Source organism: Haemaphysalis longicornis, unplaced genomic scaffold (assembly GCF_048455015.1).
Source record: "Haemaphysalis longicornis isolate Haplotype H1 unplaced genomic scaffold, Haemaphysalis longicornis Haplotype H1 scaffold_7, whole genome shotgun sequence".
Taxonomy (NCBI): domain Eukaryota; kingdom Metazoa; phylum Arthropoda; class Arachnida; order Ixodida; family Ixodidae; genus Haemaphysalis; species Haemaphysalis longicornis.
In genome coordinates this window covers 96,854,530-96,877,235 of record NW_027526422.1, presented here as the reverse complement: position 1 = coordinate 96,877,235, position 22,706 = coordinate 96,854,530, and the positions used below count along the sequence as shown (strand labels likewise).

Below are 22,706 nucleotides of genomic sequence, written 5' to 3'. Positions count from 1 at the left end.
AATTATTGATTGATTGTAGGGCTTAACGCGCCGACGGAAGGCAGGCGATGAGGCGCGCCGTAGTGGAGGGCTCCGAATTAATTTTGACCAGCTGGGGATCTTTAACGTGCGCCGAAATCTCGTACACGCGGGCGCTTTTGCTTTTCGCCTCCATAAGAAAAGCGGCCGCCGCGGCCGGGAATCGAACCCGCGTCCTGGCATCAAATTATAAAAACAAGCCGGTGGAACGAAAGAAAAAGAACGGAGCCTGTCCAACTCTTTCACTCGTTTTGCGCACGAAACCATGAATATTACTGGTACCCGAACAATAACCACTTAAAGGGGTCCTGAAATACCTTCCGTCGATGCATGGATGTACATATAACTAAATAAGAGAATGTATTAGCAATCTCCTCCCGCAAGAATTTTGTTGAAGCGATGAGTATTAGCTGAGAAATCGTAAATCAAAAACCGCGCATTATCGTCGCGCCGCGTTTCCTCCTCCTTTCAACCTACTCTCCGCTGTTGACGGCGCGAAAGCGTTCCCTCCCGTGATGCTGCGCTCCTCGGCGGTGACGTACTTCCGCTATCGCGCTGCTCATACTGCCGTCTGCTACGGGAAGCTTTGTTGACCCCTTCAATCCCTCACTCCGCTCAAGGCTGGAAAAGCGAACGAAAAATCTGGCCGCGTTTGTGCGGCGGCCTGGCCTTGCCCTTTCGCGGTGTGCGTTGCTGCAGGGCAACACGTCATTTTTAATCGGCAGCGAACTCGCAGCCTCTCGGGGAGGACCGTGCGCTCGGTCCCTCATGCCCCTCATGCTCCGCGCACTGTTTATCCAAAAAGCACCGTATCAGATGTGGCCCCGCCGGTGCCGGGTCTTATTTTGCGGTGGTGGTAATTCCTGCCGGCGGCATGTGAAAAAGACATTTTAAACTGATACAGAACCCGTGCACGAAACGCTTCAATCATGTGACCTGTTCAGCTTGGGGCGACGCGTGGTGGAGAGCGGCAACGTTGGCAAAACATGCTCCGGCGCGGCTCTGAGCTTTCTAGCGCTGGAGCGAGCGCCATTTCTTTGACAATCTCAAACATCAGTTGCCTTGGTAACAAGGCACAAACCGCCCCAGAAGTCAGTTACGGTTGCGTGATCCCGGTTCAGCTTGGGGCCCCACCTCGCGGCATATGGGCACTGCAGACATACCACTCACTCTCACTTGGAAGTGCGAGATGCGTTTGGCATTACAGGAGGCGATGGTGTGTGTGTTGTGGACGCCTTTGTTTCGCGATGAAATGCGACGTTGTGCTTCTGCGGGTGGATAGTGCTTCCCATGGTCTGGATTATTTTTCTCGAGCGACGTACGACTCAACCTCGCATGGGGTATGTGCAATGTGCGTGGCTAAAAGCCATCTCGGCTTGCGCGCCAGAGTTAAGTGACTTGCTGTTCGTCCCCGCAACCGCGCGCGAGGTGAGTGCCGAATTTACGACGGGCAGGAGGAGGCAACCCATCGCCTGTCAATCGCGGTTCACACTTGCAACGCATGTTGTGACGTTGTGTTCGTTCGAAACGCATCTCTGGATTGTTTTGAAGTGGAATAAAATGTATCCGTCAAACCCGGGCATTCGGCTCAGGGCGTTCTCTGCGATTGCACGAAAGAATTGTCACGGGGCTTCAACGCTTTCTTTATGAAACGTACTCAGGTAAGAGAATATCCATGTCGTGTTATGGCCGTGTTCCATTCTATACGAACGGTTAAGCGTTTGTTTACACTTGTTTCGTTTGTCGTGAAATGTCCAAGCACTCCGACACTCCGCTGGCAGATCAGCCGGCGAGCCGACGCTGAGCAGACGACTCATCTCTTTGCCGGAAGTGCGTGAAAAAGCCGCCCAATAGCAGGATGTCTAGCTCATGACGAACATCTGGGAATCGATGATGTAGACATGTGAAGATGGCGGCGTCCAAAAACACGAAGGAAAGGGTGAGAAAAAAGCGACAAACTTTGCAACAAAAGTGTGAGCTTTCCGCTGCGCGTAAAAGAGTAATACTTGACCCAGATGACCTTGACGACCAAATCTAACGATTGCGCTACTTCATTTAGTGGGCTCAAAACGCCTTTCAGGGCCCCTTTAATTTCAATACCTTTCCCAGGGTACTAAGTGTAATGACATTGCATCGCAATTATTATTAATTCTTCAAATGCGACATCAATGATTGTTGAACCCTCATATTAACCAGACAGTAAACTAAAGCACATACCTTCACGGCAGTAAAAGAATCCAAATTAATTCCTCTTTCGCATGTAGAGACTGCGATGGCTGTGGAATGACACAAGTTATGGCTACGAGCAGTCATCCACGTGACCAACCTCCCGCGCCTGCGCTACGCCTGGAAGGAATCTGTTCACGCCACAGACACGCCGACATCGTTCATGGGCTTAGAACTTAAAAAGAAGAAACATCCCCCTCGCGAGGGGCACGATCAAATGCAGAGCATTTCTGCGGGGGGGCGCGCCTGCAAGTCGTATGGATTACGTATTGGTTGTTGTTGTTGTAATTGTTGTCTTCCAGCGTAGACATTGTCGATGAAGTCGATGGTGAAACGTGCCGTGAACCCCCTGCCGCGGCTATGACGCAACGTGGAGCGGCTATGACGCAACGTGGCGCGGTATGACGCAACACAATCCAACACAATCCACTTTAATCCAATCCAATCCAAATCCAAGCCAATCCAAGCCAATCCAATCGAATCCAATCCAATGCCCCTCGCGAGAGAGTGTTATAGCGCCGAAATCGCCACCACGCGAACGCGTGATGCTGACGTCACGATCACGCCACAGATGTTAGCGACCGCAGCGCGCGCGAACGACATATGTTTTAAGCGCGAACCGACCGCGGCGAGAGAGCGCGATGCGAGCGCCCCACCTGTTCTTGCGCGCGAACCTAACGCGGCGAGAGAGGGTGTTGCGAGCGGAGAGAAGGCGAGGAGGACGCGGGGGAGAGGGCGCACCTCTGGCCGACGGTTGAATGAGTCAAGGATATAAGGCACGTTCGTAACCTTCCGTTCTGTGTCGGCTTTGTGGCTCAGTTGGTAGAGCACCGTGCACCTTGCGTTCCGCCCCCAGAGTCGTAGGATCGAAGCCTGGCGCCGGCAAGTATTTATATAGTGTAGGGGGAGCGATGCGGACGCGGACCACGGACGCCAACGCGGGTGACATCGTGAGTTACTGAAATGCTCTGCATTTAAAACTGTGAAGCGGACTACAGCTGTCGTGGGAGGTTGGAAGAACCATCTCATCAGAAGGTAACCTTCGAGGACAGGAATTGTCCGGGCCGTGTGAGTGGAATGATAATGTGGCAACGCCTTTGTCCGCGAGGATGCCATAACATACAAACGATTTTCCGGTTTGGAGCAATGCAGGCGTGGCTCATCATATGCGGGAATAAAACCGACTGATTTGTTTTAACCCGTTTGGTTTACGAATTTATTCCACGCAGATTTACGTGCCTCGTTTCCGCATAACGAATCACGCGAACAGCGGGAAAAATAGTGTCTAAAATTATTTACCCCTCCGTCTAGCGACAAACGTTATTGGATGTGAAGCTTTCTCGTAAGGAATTCCTTGTATATCTTATCAGTTGGACTTTGACTCGAGCTTTGACTTTGATTCGCACGCAGCTGGAAATTTTGATCGCCGCGGCTTTGACTTTGATCGTTCGACATTTGACTTTGCATGAATGGAGTTGAACCGTCATCGTCGGTAAACGGAGGGGTGCTTGATAGTTTTCTCTAATTTTGCACATACGTGCACCCCTTTCTGAATTCAAACGGCTTCCACAATGTAAGAATGACGCAATCGGATATTCGTTGGCTTCATAACACGAGTGACCCGGGTTCGATTACTTCTACAGGAAAAGTTTTTTTTCCTTCCCTCATAATCATCATCTTCGTCAGAGAAAGATGGCTTTCCTGCAGTGGGTTTTTGACGCACATACGTCGTCAGTGAGATAGAAAGCAGTCAGACATGCAAAACGCACCTATAAATGTAAATGCGTCACCAGGTACGTAACCTTGCAGTACACCTGTGTGGGTGTGCGCTGCTGTTTCAGTGCGTAATCCTGGCTGAGCTACAGATTGCGCATTGATTGATTGATTGATTGATTGATTGATTGATTGATTGATTGATTGATTGATTGATTGATTGATTGATTGATTGATTGATTCTGCACCACAGTTTGTGGGCATACATGTATCTGAAATTTCATTCTGAATAGACCTTCACTTCACCAGCTCGGCAATCTAGAACTAAGTTGAACTTCAACCCTGAATACTGAACCCTGAGAGCTTAAAGGGAGAGACAACTGCTTTTTTTTTCGAGTATATTTTCCCTATCCCAAATGTAATGGCATCACTTGGAACACCTTAAGACAGAGCGGTTTTGCTGATCGCGCCCTTGAACCTTGGAAATCGAAATTTTCAGATCGTCGAGCCATACGGAGCCAAACAAGAGGAATGCTGCAACCATGACATTAAGCCGTGCGGCAACATAGGAATGCTGTCACGTTCGTAAAGTGTACGGACGAAACGATGAGGCGTTTTCTTTAACGAAATAGCGATACTTTGGCGCCGGACCTAATAAATTCAACGTTGTGAATGCTATACGTGATATAGTTTTACATGTCAGTTACGGGAACTTTACAGCCACCAATATTTACAAATAATAAATAGGTAAATAAATAGTGATTATTTTTCAAGTAATCATGAACTAATGTCCTAATAATAAATTATCCGGAATGACCATTCCAGCTGCCAGGCTGGGACTAAGAAGAAGGCTGTCATGTTGGATATATGACGTCAAACCAAAAGCAAACTCCCATCGTGAAAAAGCATTTGGCTCATTTTAATTACGATCGTCTTTCTTGGGCTACTTAAACCCAGAAATTTTGGTTTGTCTGGATGTGACTCGATTCACCCACCCGGCAAAAGCAAAATTGGTCTTATATACTCACAGCCAAATGTAAACGTCTAAGCCCGGTTTATATGTTAGGCGGACTGCCTCCTCACTCCCTCTTCCCGTACTCCCGTGGCCAGATTATATAACGTGTAGGAACGGCTGTGCACGATTACTGCAGGCCCACGCATAACTCTGCACGGAGACCGAGGGAATCGGGGGGGGGGGGGGGGGGTTGCAGCACAATAGCAGTGACCGAAATGACGACGGTGCCCGTGGTGGGTCAAAACCACGCCGGCAGTGCGGCCAGCGGCATGTCTCCGGTATACTGGGATGACACCGTCAAGAGGGCGTGCAATACACCCCAATCCACCGAACCGAGTTACGGCGTTTGGCAAGTCGGGGATCTCCGGACCTAGTGGTCACTTCACACAGGTGATTTGGGTAAAGTGCCGCTATGTGGGCTGCGGCTACCTGCTGTACTACGTACCCAATAGTCATTGGAAAGACGTGAAGCTCTGCACGTGCAACTATCGCCCAAGCGGCAACTACTGGAGGCAGCCTATCTACCAGCAGGGACAAACGTGCAGCGCCTGCCCACAGTCGACCACGTGTAACTAGAGCACGGGGTTGCGCTTCGATCCCCAGTCCTCGCGTCGTGACAGGCCCACCGGGTGGGGAGAAAAGCGCAGTGATGGCGAGGGTACGACGATGCATCTACATCGTCTTTATGGTGGTGGCTACCCTTCGTGGTTGGTGTTCTCGTGGGGTTAGCGGTTGGCATTACGTGTATGGTGTGGATTTGCAGGCGGTACTACGCCACCGAGGACTTCGCAGCTCCGCAGCCCACAGATCAGACGGCGGCGACTAGTGAAGCCCAGTTGACTACGCAGAAATAAAGCCCTTGCTATAAACTGCTGCCGGAACTCGTACGTAGGGACGAGAACTTGTTTGGTGGCTCCTTGACAGCGTTTGCAGTTAGGATGTGAAGTAAAAGGTTTCGGAAGCCCAGTATATTAACATTTTTGGAGCTCGTCGGCATTTTTGGCGGTTCCAAAACTACGCTTTTTTTTATCAAGTAAAATACAAACTTAAGATTAACCAGCAACAAATAATATTTACAATAACATTTATCCCGAAAGCTGGTGCTTTTCGCCCCTGTCGTCGGCCTTCCAAACTCAATGACGTGCCAAACCCTCTCCCGGCATCCTTAAGGAATAAAATTTTTTTTGCAGATAGCCCTGTTTCTTGGAAGGTCAAGAAGGGCGTTGAAATGTAATTTAAATATTGTCACAAAATTATCAACAAACAGGCATATGTGTTCGCGCACGGGCACATTGAATGCCCCCGTGCAGCTACAGTGATACGAAGGACTTTAAAGCTGCGTTAATTTCTTCTAGCGTATTTTCAAGTAAACATAATTTTCTAGTATAATATACGGTCACAGGTCTATACAGCTATTTGTAAGATGCCTGAATTTATGCACGAATTAAGGTGCCTCAAGAGCAATTCCCGGTTCACCCTAGCTTTCTCTCAATGTTCTAGTGGGTGGCGATCACTGATCACTGCGTTATGTAGCCGAGAAATTGCACAGGCTTTGCGTGCACAAAACACCCAAGACGACAAAGTGGCCTTACTTCGGCATTCAAAATGAGTTTTAGCGGCACCACTTTTTCTCAAAGTATTGTTGCCGCAAGTGTTCATGACACTTCGTTTTACAATAACAACGCCATTGCCCTAGACGGTGGCAGTGCTTGTCGGCTGCCCACAAGGCGGAGTTGGCGCATTCGACGCCGAAAAGGCGGTCTTCATTGCTGCTGGCACGTTTCCCTACATCGGGCACTAAGCGTGCCACTTAGGCGAGCACGCGTTATCCTGCGAGTAACACGTTGCCTTTAGGAGCATTAACTACATGACGAAGGAACAGCGCTGCAGACACATTTCGGCCCAGCTGTTCGGTTGCGACGCTCTGGAAACGCCGGGTTCTAAGTGCAAAACTTTAGGGGCTCGCCTTGCCGGCGTAGCTCGTTCGCTGTCACAATAGGTAGTTTTAGCTGACCGTTTTTACGGTCCGCTATGCTCTCCACGGCTCGCTCATCGCAACTGGAGCGTGGGCAGCAGAAAGGCGATAACCGTATCTCCCTTCACGCGGAATCATTTGCGTTACTGGTCGCGCCCTACGAGTGTGTAAATCAAAACTTCATCCCAAATTAACGATAAGACTTGGTATTTTGGTCGCTCAGATAGAGTAAAATACCTCTTTGAGTGCCTTATTTCACCTTTTATATATGATGTAGTCGCTGACACATTAGAATTGTCCTAACCAATTTAAAAGATGCCGTTCAACATTCGAACAGCCAAGGCAAGGCTCGCTTTCACGGCGCTGCATAGGCGAAGGCCCGCGCTTCGGTCGACGTTTTTCGCTTCTCTTCTAAAGCTTGTTGAGGTGGGTGGCAGCTTTTCTTCTTCGGAAGCGCTTTTGCGGTATCGTCGCTTGTCTTTCAACTGAAGAAGCGGAGTTTGCCGTAACGCGCTCACCTCGCGGTGGGCAACCGTCTTGGAATTCCGCGCGGTAGCGTCATCTGCCGCGACGCTCCGCTAAGAGGCCACAGCCAGCGGAGCGGGGCTTCATTCCCGTATCGCCGCTAGCGACCTGGCGCGCCACGCATGCGGGATGGCGCTACCACTTGCTATCTTTTTTTTTTTTTGCGAAAGATTTTGCGAAAGAAAATATCCCGCCTTCTATCGGAGGGTATTGGACCGTCACAAACGATCAGCTAATACTCTCTAATGTGTAGCGACTGCCGGATTCAGGCGGTCCAGCGAGATAACGGACCCAAGTAAAGCCCCACGGCGTTACCAGCGTTACGGAGTAACGGACCCAAACAGAGGCGTCGAAAAACAAGCGGTTTATATAGTAATAACCGTTGGAAAGTCCTGAACCGCTGGCGCTTGTCATACAGATCCCCGCGGTTCAGTGCAAATAAAACTGCAGCTACATTTCGGGCAAAACGTGTGTATATAACCCTAAATCCCCACCATCTATTTAATTGGGAACGCCCGTTGGGTTCGTTTTACAACAGTAAGCGAAAAAAGTGGCCACTAAAACGACCCGTTCCAAATTGCGGAGCATGGATGTAAGACGTCCGAGATGAAAGCAAGCACAAACAGAACTCCTGCTCAAGCGGTTCCTGGCAGTCGGCGCGCCAGCACCTGAAAGGCGGGAATTGGGAACTGCACGGGGCAAACCTCCGTTCGTTTCATGAAAAGGGGAGTAAGCCACGGAGGCGAAGAGCGTGATGGCTGGTAGCAGTGAGCGGATGACGGCACCACAGCCCATAATTGCGACTCACTGCTCTGACGAATAACTTCTCTGCAGTCCCGACAGGGAGAGAAAGAAAGGCAGAGAGAGAGAGAGAGAGCAAACGTTATTCGGCCGCTCAAGAACGAGTCGTGGAGTTATTAGTCTTCGGAGGAAGGAGATTTTCCACGGTCCTCCGACGGTGGAGGGCCAGGCGGAGGTGCACAAAGAGTTTCAATGTGAGCAGCCAACAGGGACCAGAGGGCGTGCCTTATGTGTTCGGGGGGAGCGGCCCAACTAGACCACGAGTAGGGGAATATCAAAAGGAAAAAGATCGGTCGAAAAAAATGTGGAAGACTAGGTCGCCCGTACATATCGCGAATACGTGTGTTCATTGTCCGGGTTACCACCGCATACCTGACAGTACGGGCGGCCTAGTGACTTCTGTACGTAGTCGAAAATGGGATCACAGGGGAGGGACAATGTCTGCGCCTGTCTAATGTATGTAGCGTGTCTTCGTGACATCAAATTAGACGGGTAATAAAAGTAGCATTCGTGCGATCTCGAGGTTGCCAAGATGTTCGCGGCGCCTTTTATGATACATTGCTGCATCTTCTTTTGGCTTGTATTCTTCAAGCCACGGCTGAGGGCGGATCGGGAAATTAGCGTCTCGGGCCAGAACGTGAGCTCGCTCTATGCTTTGGTGGTCAAAGCAATTCGAGGAAAACGTGTATGTGGGGATGAGCTTGCATGTATGTTGTCAGGCTGGTGTGGACAGGGAATGGAATGTCATTCATGGTGAAGCTTCGTAGTGCTCACTGGCTGTCCTTGTGGATTGTAATGTGGTCGTGCCAACGCTGATGAAGTATAATGGCTTCTGCAATGGCTTGAGTCCCTGCAGCTGTGCGCGAGTTGTGAAAGGCCTTTTTTGATATCTACTCCTACGATGGTGCGGTATTGAGCTGCACTGGGCTCTGCGTATGCATCCTTATGAATGCGTTTGGCAAAGTTCTCTGTTCTCACGTGCTTTCGAAACACACCATTTTGGCGGGCAGGTGGCCGTTGTTTTCCAGGTGCCATTCCAGCCTAGCGAGCACCATCTTCTCTATGAGTTTTCCAACATAAGATGTCATGGAGATAGGGCGGAGGTTGGCAGGTGTGTTGGGTGGTTTTCTGATTTGGAGATGAGGGTGGCATGAGCTTCTTTCCATTCTGGGGGTAGGTTTCTTGATCTCCAAGATGATTTATATGGTCGAGGAGATCTGCAAGTTTTTCGTAACCAGGTTGCGGATCATGCCGTATGTAATTTTTCTGGTCCCGCTGCCGTGTTGCGAGTGAGTTTATGCAGTGTCATGCTTAGTTCTGCAAGCTGATTGCTTCGTCCGTGTTGATTCCTTCATCCTTATCTTCTTGGTCGGATTCTGTGAACACGATGTCAATGCTTGCGGTACTGTAAGGGGGGTAGAGTATGTTACGGATCTTTTCTCTGATATCATGTGGTGTTCCTCCCACAACCAAGTCAACCCCTTCGACTGTGTATTTTGGTATTTGTTGTCGGAGTAGTGTGCGAAACAGCTGCCAGACCCTTGCCACATGAAGCTGGCCGTTGAGCCCTTCGCCTACTTGAAGCCATATCTGTGTGGCTAACTTTTTCGCATACTCTTGGGCTTCGTGATTGAGGCGTTGAAGGCGTTCTTTGAGCACACTGTTCTGTTTGTTACGTTTCCAGCGTTTGACAACAGCACGGCACTTTCTCCAAACGGTAAGGAGTCGCTGGTAAATGTGCGGACTAGATTCGGTGCGGGTTATTGTTCTTGTACATTCACGTACCACTGACAATATGACGTCGCTTCATTCAACAATGGGGATGCCACTCATGTCGACTTCTTGCAGGTGTTTACGGACATTCGGCCAGTTGGTTATACTTGCTGTGGGCCTGTTTGATCTGTTACTTTTTGATGATGGAGTAAGAGGGACCCTTATTTGGATAATGTTGTGGTAGCTTCCGAGAGTTTCTTCAGTATTGTCCTGGTGGCGCTTAATGACCCCTAACTCCAGGTAAGATCGGCATTTCTGTCCGCCTCTTCATCGGAGCCGAGCCAAGTGGGTGATTTGGTGTCGTCCATAAGGGTGACTTGCTTTCGCGTTGAGTGGAACGGCTCTAACTTTTTTAGTCAACTTAGCCAAGAAACTCGTGCGTTATGCTCGCTCATTAAAAATTGCTCCACCTATAATGAGGTAACCACATGCAGCAACAGAGACGAGTGGCGCAAAAAAATGTAACTCAATGGGTACAGCAAACAGGTATTGCGTGGGCAGCGTGGGGCGAAAAAAAATGTACACAGGTCACAGGGAGCGACGAAAATGACAGCGACAGGCCTTCGCCGTCGCTCGCGTTTGGTCGGCCAGACGCAGCCTACCCGTGAGCCACAGCGACGGAGAATGGCGGCAGTATATATATTTTTTTCGATCGCCGCTTTCGTCCACACTACCTGTTTGCTGTACCCATTGAGTTACATTTTTCTAGCCGGTCGTCGCTACATGTGGTTACCTTTTAAAATCAACACTGAGGGTATTTGAAGGATATGAACAAAAGTTTGCAATTCATACCCCTCTAGCTTCTCTCCTCGACATTCGCAAAGCGAAGCCTTCAAACGAGCAGCACATCAGATCATATAAGTCGCGTGTCCCGAGATGCTTATTTAGAGCGCTTCCCATTGTTAAAATGGCAGGGAGGATGAATAAATTTTATTGTGCACACCACGATGTGCTCAGCCTCCCAAGTCCAGGAGGCCGCGAGTCCGAGCTGCGTCCAGAGCTCGTTGCACCAGGGCTTGCTTTCGCTTTGGTGCTGAGCTGGTCAGCTCGGACTCCCACTGCTCAGGGTTGGGGAATGGGATGGCAGGCAATTTTTTATGAATATAGGTGGTTAGTCTCCTCACCTCTCTCGCATTCCTGCTATCTGTGCGCAGTGTTGTGAAATAACGTCGTTGTTCCTAGCTGGGCAAGAAAGCGTTGAAGGCGACGGCGTGTTAAGTGAAACATTTGTAAACACATCGTACATTGGTGTTGCATAGTCGGCTCGCAGAAGGGAGCGTTACGCGGTACGCGACCACGCCTCAGCTCTCTGTCTCCGTCCATCGCTCCGCGTTCATGTGGTTTTTCTTCCTGACTGTACTTTATCATTCTAAAAACGAGTATATGTGGTTCTTTATTTCCTTATCGAATTATGGCATCTAGTGTAACATAGGGCATACCCTCATTAGCTACAGAACATCTTGGACAATCCACCGCGTGGGTATGTGACATGCTCTTATCCAGCCAGCCAACCACACTAATCTGGTTTTCGCTTGGACGTCCTGGTGATTGTCCCTTTCGCCCCTACATATCAGATGCAGCATCCCCGGAATCGACTCCAAAAATAGCATGCCTCAAAGCGTACTCCTACATTTAACACTTCACCATATCAGCTGGCTGTACTCTGACGCAAGCCACATCTTCACAGATGGCTCCTGCACACCTGAGCGCAGTTCCTCCGGAATATTTATTCCCTCTACTGGCCAGACGTTCTCCTATCGCCTCGAGCGTGCGACATCATCAATGACCGTCGAGCTTCACGCCATCAAGGAAGCTATACGCTACATTTTACGCCAGCAGCCAAAGAAATGGACTGTTTTCACAGACTCGAAGGCGGCTCTCCAAAACCTGCGACGCAGCGACTGCTTCAGCCTACATGAACATGCCTCTCGCAACATCACATACCTGCACCACCTTGCCAACGACGCTGCACACCGTATAACGTTTCAGTGGCTTCCCGGTCACTGTGGTGTTTTAAGAAATGAGAAGGCGGACGAAGCTGCTCGCAGGGGCCTGGAAATGCGCAATGTGAGGAAGATTTTTTTCACTAAGCGTGATGCCACAACTATGGCGAAGGCGCTCGTTTTTATGGAACGGAACCACCTCTGGTCCCTTCCAGATCACCACCATGCCTTCCTACGCTACATAGACCCTGAGCTCAGGATGAGGCTGCCAGAGGCACTTCCGCGCCGATTAGAGACATATCACCGACTTCGACTCAACGCAGCGCTTACGAAGGCATACCTTTTTCGACTTGGTGTCACCACAAACCCTTACTGCGACAACTGCGGGTCGCCGGAAACCGTGAAGCATTTGCTGCTGGAATGCTCTGCATACATACACGCAAGATGCAGTCTTGCGCAGAAACAAAGAGCGCCTCAGCCCAGGACCAATGACCTTGAAAGTACTTCTTGGTCCATGGCCATCTCCACCAGCTCAACGCAAAGTACTGGAGGCGTTGTTCGACTATCTGGACGAGATTGGCGTCACTGCAGTGATTTAGAGTTTAGAAGACAGACTTCGTAATCCCACTACTCACAAACTGAGTGTCCTTTTCTTGTTATTTTTCGGTCTTCTTTTATTTCTTCTCTTTCTTCTGCCCTGTAATCTATGGGACCTTTTCTTTCCCCCTCCCCCTTCCCCCGCCGAGTAGCATGTCGGTGTCGCAATTCCGGCAAACATCTCGGCTTTCTTTTCTAATAAAGAGCCTTCTCTCTCTCTTTCGGGGATCACCCTTTTCGACCGTGGTACAGTCGAGGTCACACGTGTTTTGTGAGGAGATTCCAGAGGGCCGCAAGGTGTTCTACGAAAACACGGCCTGGCGGGACAAGAAGCGCATCGTGTGGATGCACTACCGCTGCCTGGCGATGGTTGTGCAGGGACACGTGCCAGATTTTCCCCAGGAGACAACACGCTCTTAATGAGGTGGACCGACCGGCTGGCCGAAACGGCCGAAAGCCTGGCGACCTCCTGCGCGTCAAGGCAGAGTCAAAGACACCGATGAAGCAGCAGCCGAAGGACCTGGCCCAACAAGAGTTCCCCACTTCGGCCTCAACTGGCACCACTCGTTATCCAACGAAACTAAGGCGGGGGTCATCTGGCTGTTCGTCATGCGCGACTTGTTCCAGCAGGCCATCAAGCATCCGGCCCAAAAATGTAAAGACCTGCGAGAGAGAGAGAGAGAGAAATAACTTTATTATGTTTGTTGGGTAGTTGGACGTGGTGGGTGCCCCTAGTCCAGGGCTCCAGTCTCCAGGGCGCCGGTGGCTGCTCTGGCGATCGTTCGGCACTGCTCGTCGTAGTCGGCGCTAGACAGTGCCTCACTCCACTGCTCCTCTGTTAGAGGGTGTTTGTGAATTTTGTGGCACCCTGCTGCCGTATGGTAGAGGGTGGCTACTTGGTTGCACTTGGGGCACAGCTTCAGGTATTGGGTTGGGTACAGTTTGTGTAGACGGGAGAGGTGAGGGAAGGTGTTCGTTTGGAGTGAGCGGAGTGCTGTTTGATCCTGCGAGGTCGCGCGGAGGTGACCGCCTTCGCCCAGACTGCGCGGAAGACGCACTGGCCCCTGCGCGTGCCCAGCTGTGCGCCCCCGTTGCGCAGTAGACAACTCTGACGCTGCGCCGGAGCCGCTTGATAGCCGTTTCGCGTGGCTCCTGGAGAACTGTTCTACGCATGCGCGAGGAGCAGTGACTGGAGTTGACTGGATCTGAATGGAGTAGACTGGACTGGACTGGATTGAATTGGATTGGATTGGATTGCTGACCCTTAGGTCACGCTACGTATATCCTGGCATAGCCGAGGTGCGCCATTGCAAATTTTTTTTAACTACCGCGCGGTCGTCGCCGTCTTGGCCAATCTCCTTAAGTGTGTATGCTTGGCTTGAAACGTGTGCAGGGGAAACTGATGATGATGATGAAACAACATTTATTAAGGCCAAAAGATTTGGTGGTGCCCACAGGCACCAGACGGGGGTGGTTACCTATTCACGGCACCCATATGTCGCCAACAACTCCTGGCCCCTCCACCAGGGCTGGCTGGGTCGGCAGGGCGGGGCTGGACAGCAAAGTCTCCCATCAATCAAGGAGTGGGGGTGGGGAAGTGGAGGTAGGATAGCGGGGTGTAGGGGAGGGAGTGGGGGGAACTGGACTCTTGAGGAACGTGCATTCCGCCATGACGTGCGACAGGGTGCCTTCGGTCTGCTTGCAGAAAGGACAGGTGGCGTCGTGTAACTCGGGATGGAGCAAAGTTGGGTGCGCGAGTGACCCCGCCTGCACTCTGCGCAGGATCGTTTGCTGTTGCCTGGTTAGAGAGCGGTGCGGTTCGGGTAAGGTGCGCCGTTCTTCCCTGTACGCTCGAGTAATCTGTCTGTAGCTTGTCATTGGACTCGGGGTGTCCGCATCATCGCGCGACTCGGTGGCTGCCCGGAGCGTCATTTCGCGGGCGTGGTAGTCGGCGATGGTGTTGCCTGCTACCCCCGAGTGAGCTGGGACCCACACGAGTTCAACGGCTCGTCCCGGTGTGACTTTCTTGTTCAAAATCGCAAATGCCGCGGAGGAAACGCATCCCCTTCGGTAGTTGCCGTACGCAGTCTTGGAGTCCGTGACCACGGCCTCGACGTCCGGTTGAACGAGCGCCAGAGCCACAGCCACTTCTTCTGCCGTCACGGGATCTCTCGTCTTCGTCGACGCTGTGACGATCAGTCGGTCGTGTGTCGTAACGACTGCCGCCGCCCGGTCGCTGCTTTTCCTAAGCGAGGCGTCCGCGTATAGAACCCGGGGATTCTCCTCCAGCTGTCGGACCAGGGCCTTGGCCCGCGCATCGCGCCTCCCGTCATCCTTACCCGGGGTCATGTTTTGGGTAGGGGCTTGGTTTCGATTGCCTCCTTCCACCTCTCGGGTAGGGGCGCCGTCGTGGGTATCGGTTCTATCCGCCATCCCAGCTTGCGAAGGACGGCGCGTCCGTGTTCTGTTCTACTGAGTCTGACGCGTTGATTAGAGAGGTGAGCTTCCACTAGCTCGTCCACTGTGTTGTGGACGCCCATGTCCTGCAGTCGTCGGGTCGACGAGTATATGGGAACGCCCAGAGCTCGTTTCGTTGCCTTGCGAATGAGCGTGTCGAGGGTGTTTCTCTGCGTCCTTGTCAGCTGGAGATACGGGACTGAGTAAGTGACCCTCGAAACGACAAATGCCCGCACCAGACGGATGGCGTCGTCCTCTTTGCGGCCTCTGTTTCTGTTAGACACCCGGCGTAACATGCCGACTACCTGTTCCGTGGTGGTTTTGATTTTAACGACGGCGGCGTCCTGTTTCCCGTTGTTCTGCAGCAGCAGGGCCAGTATCCTACACTGCTGCGTCGGCTTAATTTCTATGCCATCGATTCTGACCGTGATGGCCGGCTGGGGCGCCTTCTTGGGTCTTCCCGGCTGTATAAGTAAAAGTTATGACTTCTGCGGTGCGCAGCTCAACCCGCACGGCTTCGCGTACTCGTGCACGGTCGTGGCCGCACGCTGCAAGGAATCCTCGATCCAGCCGTGGGAACCGGCCTTCGCCGTCCACACCGTGATGTCGTCGGCGTAAAGGGCGTGGTCAATGCCGTCTATTTGTTCGAGTAAGTGAGGTAAGGGGAGGAGAGCCAGGTTGAAGAGCATGGGAGATAGGACAGACCCCTGAGGGGTGCCCCGCTCGCCGAGCTCGATGGGATCCGACTTCTCCTCTCCTACTGTGATGGTGGCTGTTCTATTGGTCAAAAAGTCCTTCACGTAACCGAAGGTTCTCCGGCCGCACTTTGTCTTTTTCAAATTCGACAGCACACTCGCGTGCGTCACGTTGTCAAAGGCACCTTTCAGGTCGAGAGCGAGGATCGCCCGTGGACCGTGCCTCGTGGCTTTTTTCACCACCAGCTCGTGAAGCTGCACCATGACGTCTTGGGTACTCAGATGTTTCCGGAAACCGAACATCGTCGAGGGCATTTGCCCCGTGTCTTCGAGATGCCCCTGCAACCGACGTAGCACCATGCGCTCCATGACTTTTCCGACGCAGGACGTGAGGGTTCTGGGGCGCATGTTGTCGATCGAGGGGGCCTTTCCGGGCTTCGGGATGAATCGTACATCTGCTTCCTTCCACTCGCGCGGCAACCGAGAGCTCTCCCAGGCTTCGTTGACGTGCCCAAGCAGCTCGCGCGCCGCCGTACCGCTCATGTTGGCGAGCAGCTTGTAAGTTACGGCTTCCTTGCCGGGTGCGCTTCTCTTGTTGCTCTCGTCTATAGCAGCCCACAGTTCCGCCATGGTAAACGGTCTGACGAGATCTTCGTTCTCAGGTCCTTTGTACTCCTCCGGGATCGGGTGGACGCCCTTCTCGGCATGCAGGTATTTGTCCACGAGGGCCTTGACAAGCCTGCGGCCGTCGCCATTGTACGAGTTGAGGACCTTGGTGAGGGTGCGGTTGGTCGCCGTTTTGCTGCTCGTCAGGTCGATGAGGTGGCGCAAGAGCTTCCACGTCTTTCCCACGGACAGCTGACCTTGCAGACCGTCGCACATCTTGAGCCAATTTTCCTTGCATAACTTAGCCGCGTATTCGGCGACTTGCTTGTTAAGCAAGGCGATGCGTCTGGCGATCTTTCTGTTGCGTCGTTGACGCTTCCACCTTCGAGTTAGAGAGTGACGGGCCGCCCACATATTGGACAGCCTGGCGTCGACGAACGGCGTCTGCGTCGTCGTCGCTATTTCCTGCGTGAACTTCTGAAGGGCCTGCTTCTGGTTACGTGCTCATTCCTCGTAAGACTGTATCTTGTAATCTCGCCCGGCGTCTTCGCCCGTGGCGTCTTCGTCTTCCTGGGTGAACTTTCTGATCTTGTCCCAGTCGGTGATCCGCGCCTTGCCCAGCTCTGCTCGGAAACAGGGACCACGAACGGTGATACTGATGATGCTGTGGTCCGACCCCAGGTCGACCTCTTCGCATCTCCACGACGCGTCGAGCGACCCGGCCAGCCACGACAGGTCCGACGTGGTGTCCCTGGCAACGCTGTTGCCTCTTCTCGTGGTGACTCCCGGTTCGTTAGGTAGGACGAGGTCTTGGTCTTCCATGGTTCGTACCAGGGCTTTTCCTCTCTTGGACAAAAATTTGTAACCCCATAGCGTGTGTGGGGCGTTGAAATCACCAAGGATCAGGAGCGGCCTGGTCCCCGCCAAACTCTTCGCCTCCTGCACGGTGCGGTCGAAGTCGTACTGCCTCTGTGACGGCCTGCAGTACGCACTCATCACGAATATATTTCTTGTGCTGCCAATTTCCCGTGCGGGGACTTCTACCAGCGTGTGCTCGCGCCCGCTCTGCGCCGTGACGTGCTGGGTTGCCGCCACGTTGTTGCGGACGAGAACGGCTGTCCCCGTTCCCGAGGGGTCAGTGTAAGTGACGTATCCCAGTAGTCGCGGCTTCCCGTTCGTTTCTTGCAGTGCAATGATGGCAGGCGGATCATCCTGTCCGCTGATGTACAAATTGAGCTCCATCTCCTTGTGACGAATGCCCCTACAGTTCCATTGATAGATGCCGGTGGACTCGCTGCCGTCCACTCGCTTGCGACGCTGCTTACTTGGGTTCTGTACCATCTTTGTTGGTAATGTCCAGTCGACCGCGCCTCTTCGCGATCGCGTCTTTGATTCTCTCGGCGCGTTCCTTCTTCAGGGACGCAAAGCGGGTGCGAACCTTAATGGCAGCAACCCTCGTTGCGAGACGTTCGTGCTTCACTTCCAGCGTGTTGAGACGATCTTCTATCCTTCCTAACGCTGCCAGAATGGCCGTCAGTGCATCCCCTTGAGGTAATTGCGTTTGCTCCTCCGCTTTCGGTGTTGCAACGGCCGCCTTGCTAACCGGGGCCTCTTCGGCGTCGTACATCGCCTCTTGGGCGCTTTTCTGTTTCGCGCTGCTCGCTACCGGTATCGCTGTCTTCGGGTTAATGGCCGGGGGAGATCCCCTCCGCGGCACCTTGCGCGGACCTTCAGCGACGTTAGCCATGAACGTGGGGCCCTCTTGTGGTCTCGCTTCGGTCGAGCCTGAGCTGCCCGCCAACTTCTCTAACTTGGACATAACTGCCCTGATTTGGCCATTCTGCTCCTGAATGTGTGTGTTCTGGCACTCGATAATTTTCTTTAGTTCTGTTACCTCGCCACCGTCCTTTTGCGTGCTGGGGGTCGATCTGGGAGGGGGAAGAGGGGGAAATTCGGAGTCGGGGACTCGAGCCCCGGGAGACCCGCTAGCCCAGCCCACCTTGTTGCCGGTGTTCCCTCGCTGGTCTCCGGGTCCGTCCCTCGATCTCGAGCGGCCACCTGGACTCGAACTGGTCTGGGACTCAGGTCCATTCCGGCCGGCTCGCCGTCTCGAACCACTCGTCTCCTTCGACGTCGCTCTGCCCGCCGTCTCCCAGCGCCGGTTGCCGCCAGCACCACCGCCGCCGCCGCTCCTTGCGGGCTTAGACTGGGAGCGGCCTTGACAGTCACCTGTGCAGCCCCGCAGCCGCGATTGCGACCGGGAGCGGCTGTGACGGCGGCCGTCGCTGCTCCGGGCCGGCGTCTGCGATCTTCCTGGGCGCCGCGACGAGCTGCTACGGTGGGGTCCGCCTGCAGGAACTCTCTTGTCTCGGCTTCTTCCTCTTTCGTAGTCTCCTTGATAGGAATGCTTCTTCTCCCACCGGCGTCGACGGACGACGTAGGGGGTCTTAAATCTTGCCTTGCAGGCTTTGTCTGCCGTGAGGTGATTGCCTCCACACAGGCTACACTTGGGGTCGCACGTGTGGTCGGCCGTCGGCCCGGGGTTTCCACAACCCGGCAGATCGTGTTCGAAGGGTCTGGGCACACGTCCATGCGGTGGCCCAGTCGCCCGCATGCGTAGCACACGTCTATCTGTTTTCTGTGCAACGTACACTCCATCAGTAGGTTGCCGTACCTGATGTAACGAGGGACCTTCTTTCCTGCGAAGGCAATTACCACCGACCGGGTCTTGCCTATGCGGTTGGCCTGCAGTGCCGTCGGGTTGAATTCGTGGACAACGTTCTCTTGGATTTCTTGAGGTGTGTCCTCTAGCGGGATATCTCTTATCACCCCCTTCACAGTGCCGTGAGGGGCTGCTTCGTAGGTACTGACCTCGTGGGTCGTGCCACGTACGTCGATCCGCTCCACGGCAGCATACCGGTCGGCGTTCTCCCTCTTGGAAGTGCTCACCACCACGATGTTCTGCTGCGCGTTCAGACAAACGACGTCTTTTGTCGAGTCGATTGCGGGGATCTGGGCCGCCGCCGTTAGAGCTCGGCTGAGCTCCACTCGGGTAACGTCGCTGACGCGGAGGCCTCCGCGCGGGCGCACGATGATCTTCATATCTTCGCGAGGCAGGTCTGGCATGCGCGCGCCTTTCAACAGCTTGCCCTTATTTATACGTTTCTCCTTGAGGTGACGTGTCCCATCGTCGCGGGCGCCCGCTCCCGAGCCACGGCTGCCGCTGTTGCTGAGGCCGGCAACGTCATCCGTGTCCTTAGCGCCTTCTCGACTGTTGCGAAGTGCGGGCGTAAGGCTGAGCTTGCCTTCGCCCGCCCGCCGGATTCTTTCACCGGCAGTCTTCCAGCCTTGCGATCGCGTGCACTGGGCTGGCAGAATTTCGATGCCGTCCACTTCCACTCGCATGGCGGTAGTCATTTTAGGTCAATGTCCGCACACGTGAACACCGAAAAGCACTCGATATCCCTCCGGCGAACTTCTCGATCTCGGGCTAGGCCTAGCGCCGCCCCGGCCGAGGCCGTAGTCGTGGTTAGGCTTAGCGGCGTGCTCTTCTCGTGGGTGCGAAAAAGTCTCTCAAAATCGCCAAAAATGGGCCCCTACCTCTACATTTGGGTTCCCGATGATCCTCGCTACTTCATGTATCACGTCGATACACTCTCATAAGCGTGCGACTCAATTAACCACCACAATGGGTGAGAAAAGAGCCGAGCGCGAACGTGCGAACATGACAAAATGGCGCTCGCACGTGCCTCCAGGGGAAACTGGGCGTTCGTCGCGAGGCACGCACACACGAGCCCTAAGCGTTTATTGGTTTTGTTAATAGCCGGGCGGGCTCCGCAAGGCCCGCGCCCACCTGCGCATGCTCAAGGACGCGCGCTCAGCAATTACTTGGTATTTTTAGCTGCGGTCACGAAAAATTCTGATTTTCTAAATAGCCTCGCTGTTAAAAGATGGCATGTGTTTGGTTCGCGCAATTCCCTAATCCCGATAGAACTTGTGTGCACTCGTTTGAACTTTGATGCGTTTTGTTCCACCACTGGAGTCATTCCCTCCTTACATGGTTCCTTCGCAGGCTATGTGTGATACCCTGACACCTATCGGCACCGCCGTCGTCCCCTGTCTTCACCACCGAGGTCAAAATCTACACTATACCCTTGAAACTGTACTTTGCCTTGTGTGCTTCCGTTTCAGATTTGCTCAATTGCGTTTTCTAAGTTATGATTGTGCTACACGGCTGTTTCAGAGGCCTTCTGAAGGCTTCAAACCAACTGTCTATCGACTGCTTCATTGTAAATACACAGCGCGAAATTGTGAGTGTCGACTGTCAATCGAAATTTGCCGTGTAGAACAGGCATTGCTCAACCACATTTTTCTTGGCCAGTCCCCTTCAGTGCTAATGTGGCGTTTGAGTGCGGGCCATCATCATCATCATCACCACCATGGCCGTCACTTCTTCACCGGCAGCCCGCCTGTCTCTGCTGCTCGCGCGCCAACCGCCGAGGAGAAGCAAGACCGGTTCCCGACGCGGACACAGCATCGCAGAAGACATGGGTGCCCTCACCGTCTGTCTCCTGTTCTTGGCACCGACCTGGGCCGCGGCCGCGCAGAGGCCAAACTGCCAGCTGAACCGGAGTCACACGCTCTGTAGGAAGCCCAACCCGGCTTGCATCCACAAGAAGCGGGGCGTGGACAAGGCGTCCCCGGCCGTCATTCTGAAGCTGCACAACGACTACCGCAGCCAGGTGGCCCAGGGGCGGCTCCCTGGATTCCGGAGCGCCACCGACATGCAGGAGCTGCTCTGGGACGACGAGCTGGCTGAGTTGGCGCAGGTGCGTATACCGATCGAGCATCCCCAGTCATGTCGGCCGGGCGAGTTTTTCGGACTTCGATACATACATACCCTTGGCTGCAAATACGTGCAGCGGAACTCGTTTATTCCCAAACAGCGTATGCCCATTCTGTCCCACCACTCACCTAATAACGCTGGTGCAGCCGCACTGACTGCAAAGCGCGGAGTGGGAGGCACAAACCTATTCCGCACCCATGGGGACGGGTTTTAGAGAGGTAGTACACGAGTGAACGCAGAGTGTTTTTCGCCTTCATGTTGACAATGCTTACCTGTATAGAATGTTCCACGAAACCTGGATGTTGCAGTACCCATGTCTAAGGTGGTTGTTATGCTGCAAATAACGTCGAAGCTCTATTGGTGTCTAAACCCTGGAGTAATCAGAAAATATTACACCTATTTTCCTTAATCCATTGGTGCATCTACCGCTCAAGGCCCAACGACACGAACGCGAAAGCAAACGTTCCGCCAACGGCTCCGTTTACAACCCGTCCACACGCATAGAAGGGCGAGGGACACCATGAGGCCGACGAGAGGGAGGGTGAAGCGAAGAGAGAGACATTACTTGGCCATTCGGGATCAGGTATTGGGATAGGATGAGACCCCGAGAGCTTCCGCGACCGGTCCCCTGGGTCCCGGGAGGTGGTCAGAAATTGGAGTGACTCCCGCGGTACAGTGAACTGCTCACTGTACCTACGGGTCGCACACCATCTGCTGGAGGTGAGGGGACGAAAGGGGCAGTATGGGCCTTCGGCGCATTCGCGACGACGAAGTTACGCGTGAGACGCAGCTGTGTTGATGGAGACAATTTCGATCGCTTAACATCAGTTATTTTTTACTCTTTATCTGCAACTATGAAGACCTCACCTTCGCCACATGTTTGGCCTTGTTTATTCATCCCTGAGAATGTTTCTGGGAAATTTTTGAACTACTGTGAAATATATCTCAAGCTGTCCCCATAAAAACTGGACGATATCAGACAAGAACGACTCTTCCTACAAGCTGGGTAGCTGTGCATAACAAGACCTACCTTTTCGTCTGCTTAACGAGACCAAGTTCAGCGTATAACATGCGAATGAGGTTACAGTCGAACGCCACAAGTGGATTGAAAGGTACTAACTGGACGTATCAGCTGGCAAAAAGAAGCTTAACAAATCATTAGTGTAATAAAAGCCCCAGAAAATGTTCACTGCAGCCCAAAAAAGGCGAAGAAAATATCAGGAAGTACTAGTGGCAGTAGTGCTATTTTATTTAACATTGGGTTCAAGGTGGAGTCCCAAAGGGCCCTTGCGAAATCCAGGGCTCTGTCCGTGATCGTTTCTTGGATTGCAAGGTCACTGCTCCCGAGAGGCTGCTTCAAGTGTGAAGATGAGAGAAAACGGGCAAGGTATCGCGTGAGCACTCGCGTAGGGAGTGGAAGAGTGTCTAGCGCGCCACATGATGGGCAGTGAGGGGAGGCGAATAGGTGTGGGTGGGTGTGCACAAAGAGAGTGCGGTGGGAAAAAGTGTAGGTTTG

At 53.0% G+C, this 22,706-nt stretch overlaps 1 protein-coding gene across 1 annotated transcript; it reads right to left on the bottom strand.

Annotated features, from left to right (window-relative positions):
- Positions 1–16,848: 16,848 nt before the first annotated feature.
- LOC144146420 (uncharacterized) lies at positions 16,849–17,586 on the bottom strand. The gene has a single exon (XM_077678374.1). It carries the CDS (start codon positions 17,584–17,586, stop codon positions 16,849–16,851), a length of 738 nt encoding a protein of 245 aa, XP_077534500.1.
- Positions 17,587–22,706: the final 5,120 nt, after the last annotated feature.

Bases quoted from the DNA above. Each gene is read 5' to 3' on its own strand.
- LOC144146420 (XM_077678374.1), bottom strand. From the start codon at position 17,586: ATGGAGCTCAATTTGTACATCAGCGGACAGGATGATCCGCCTGCCATC.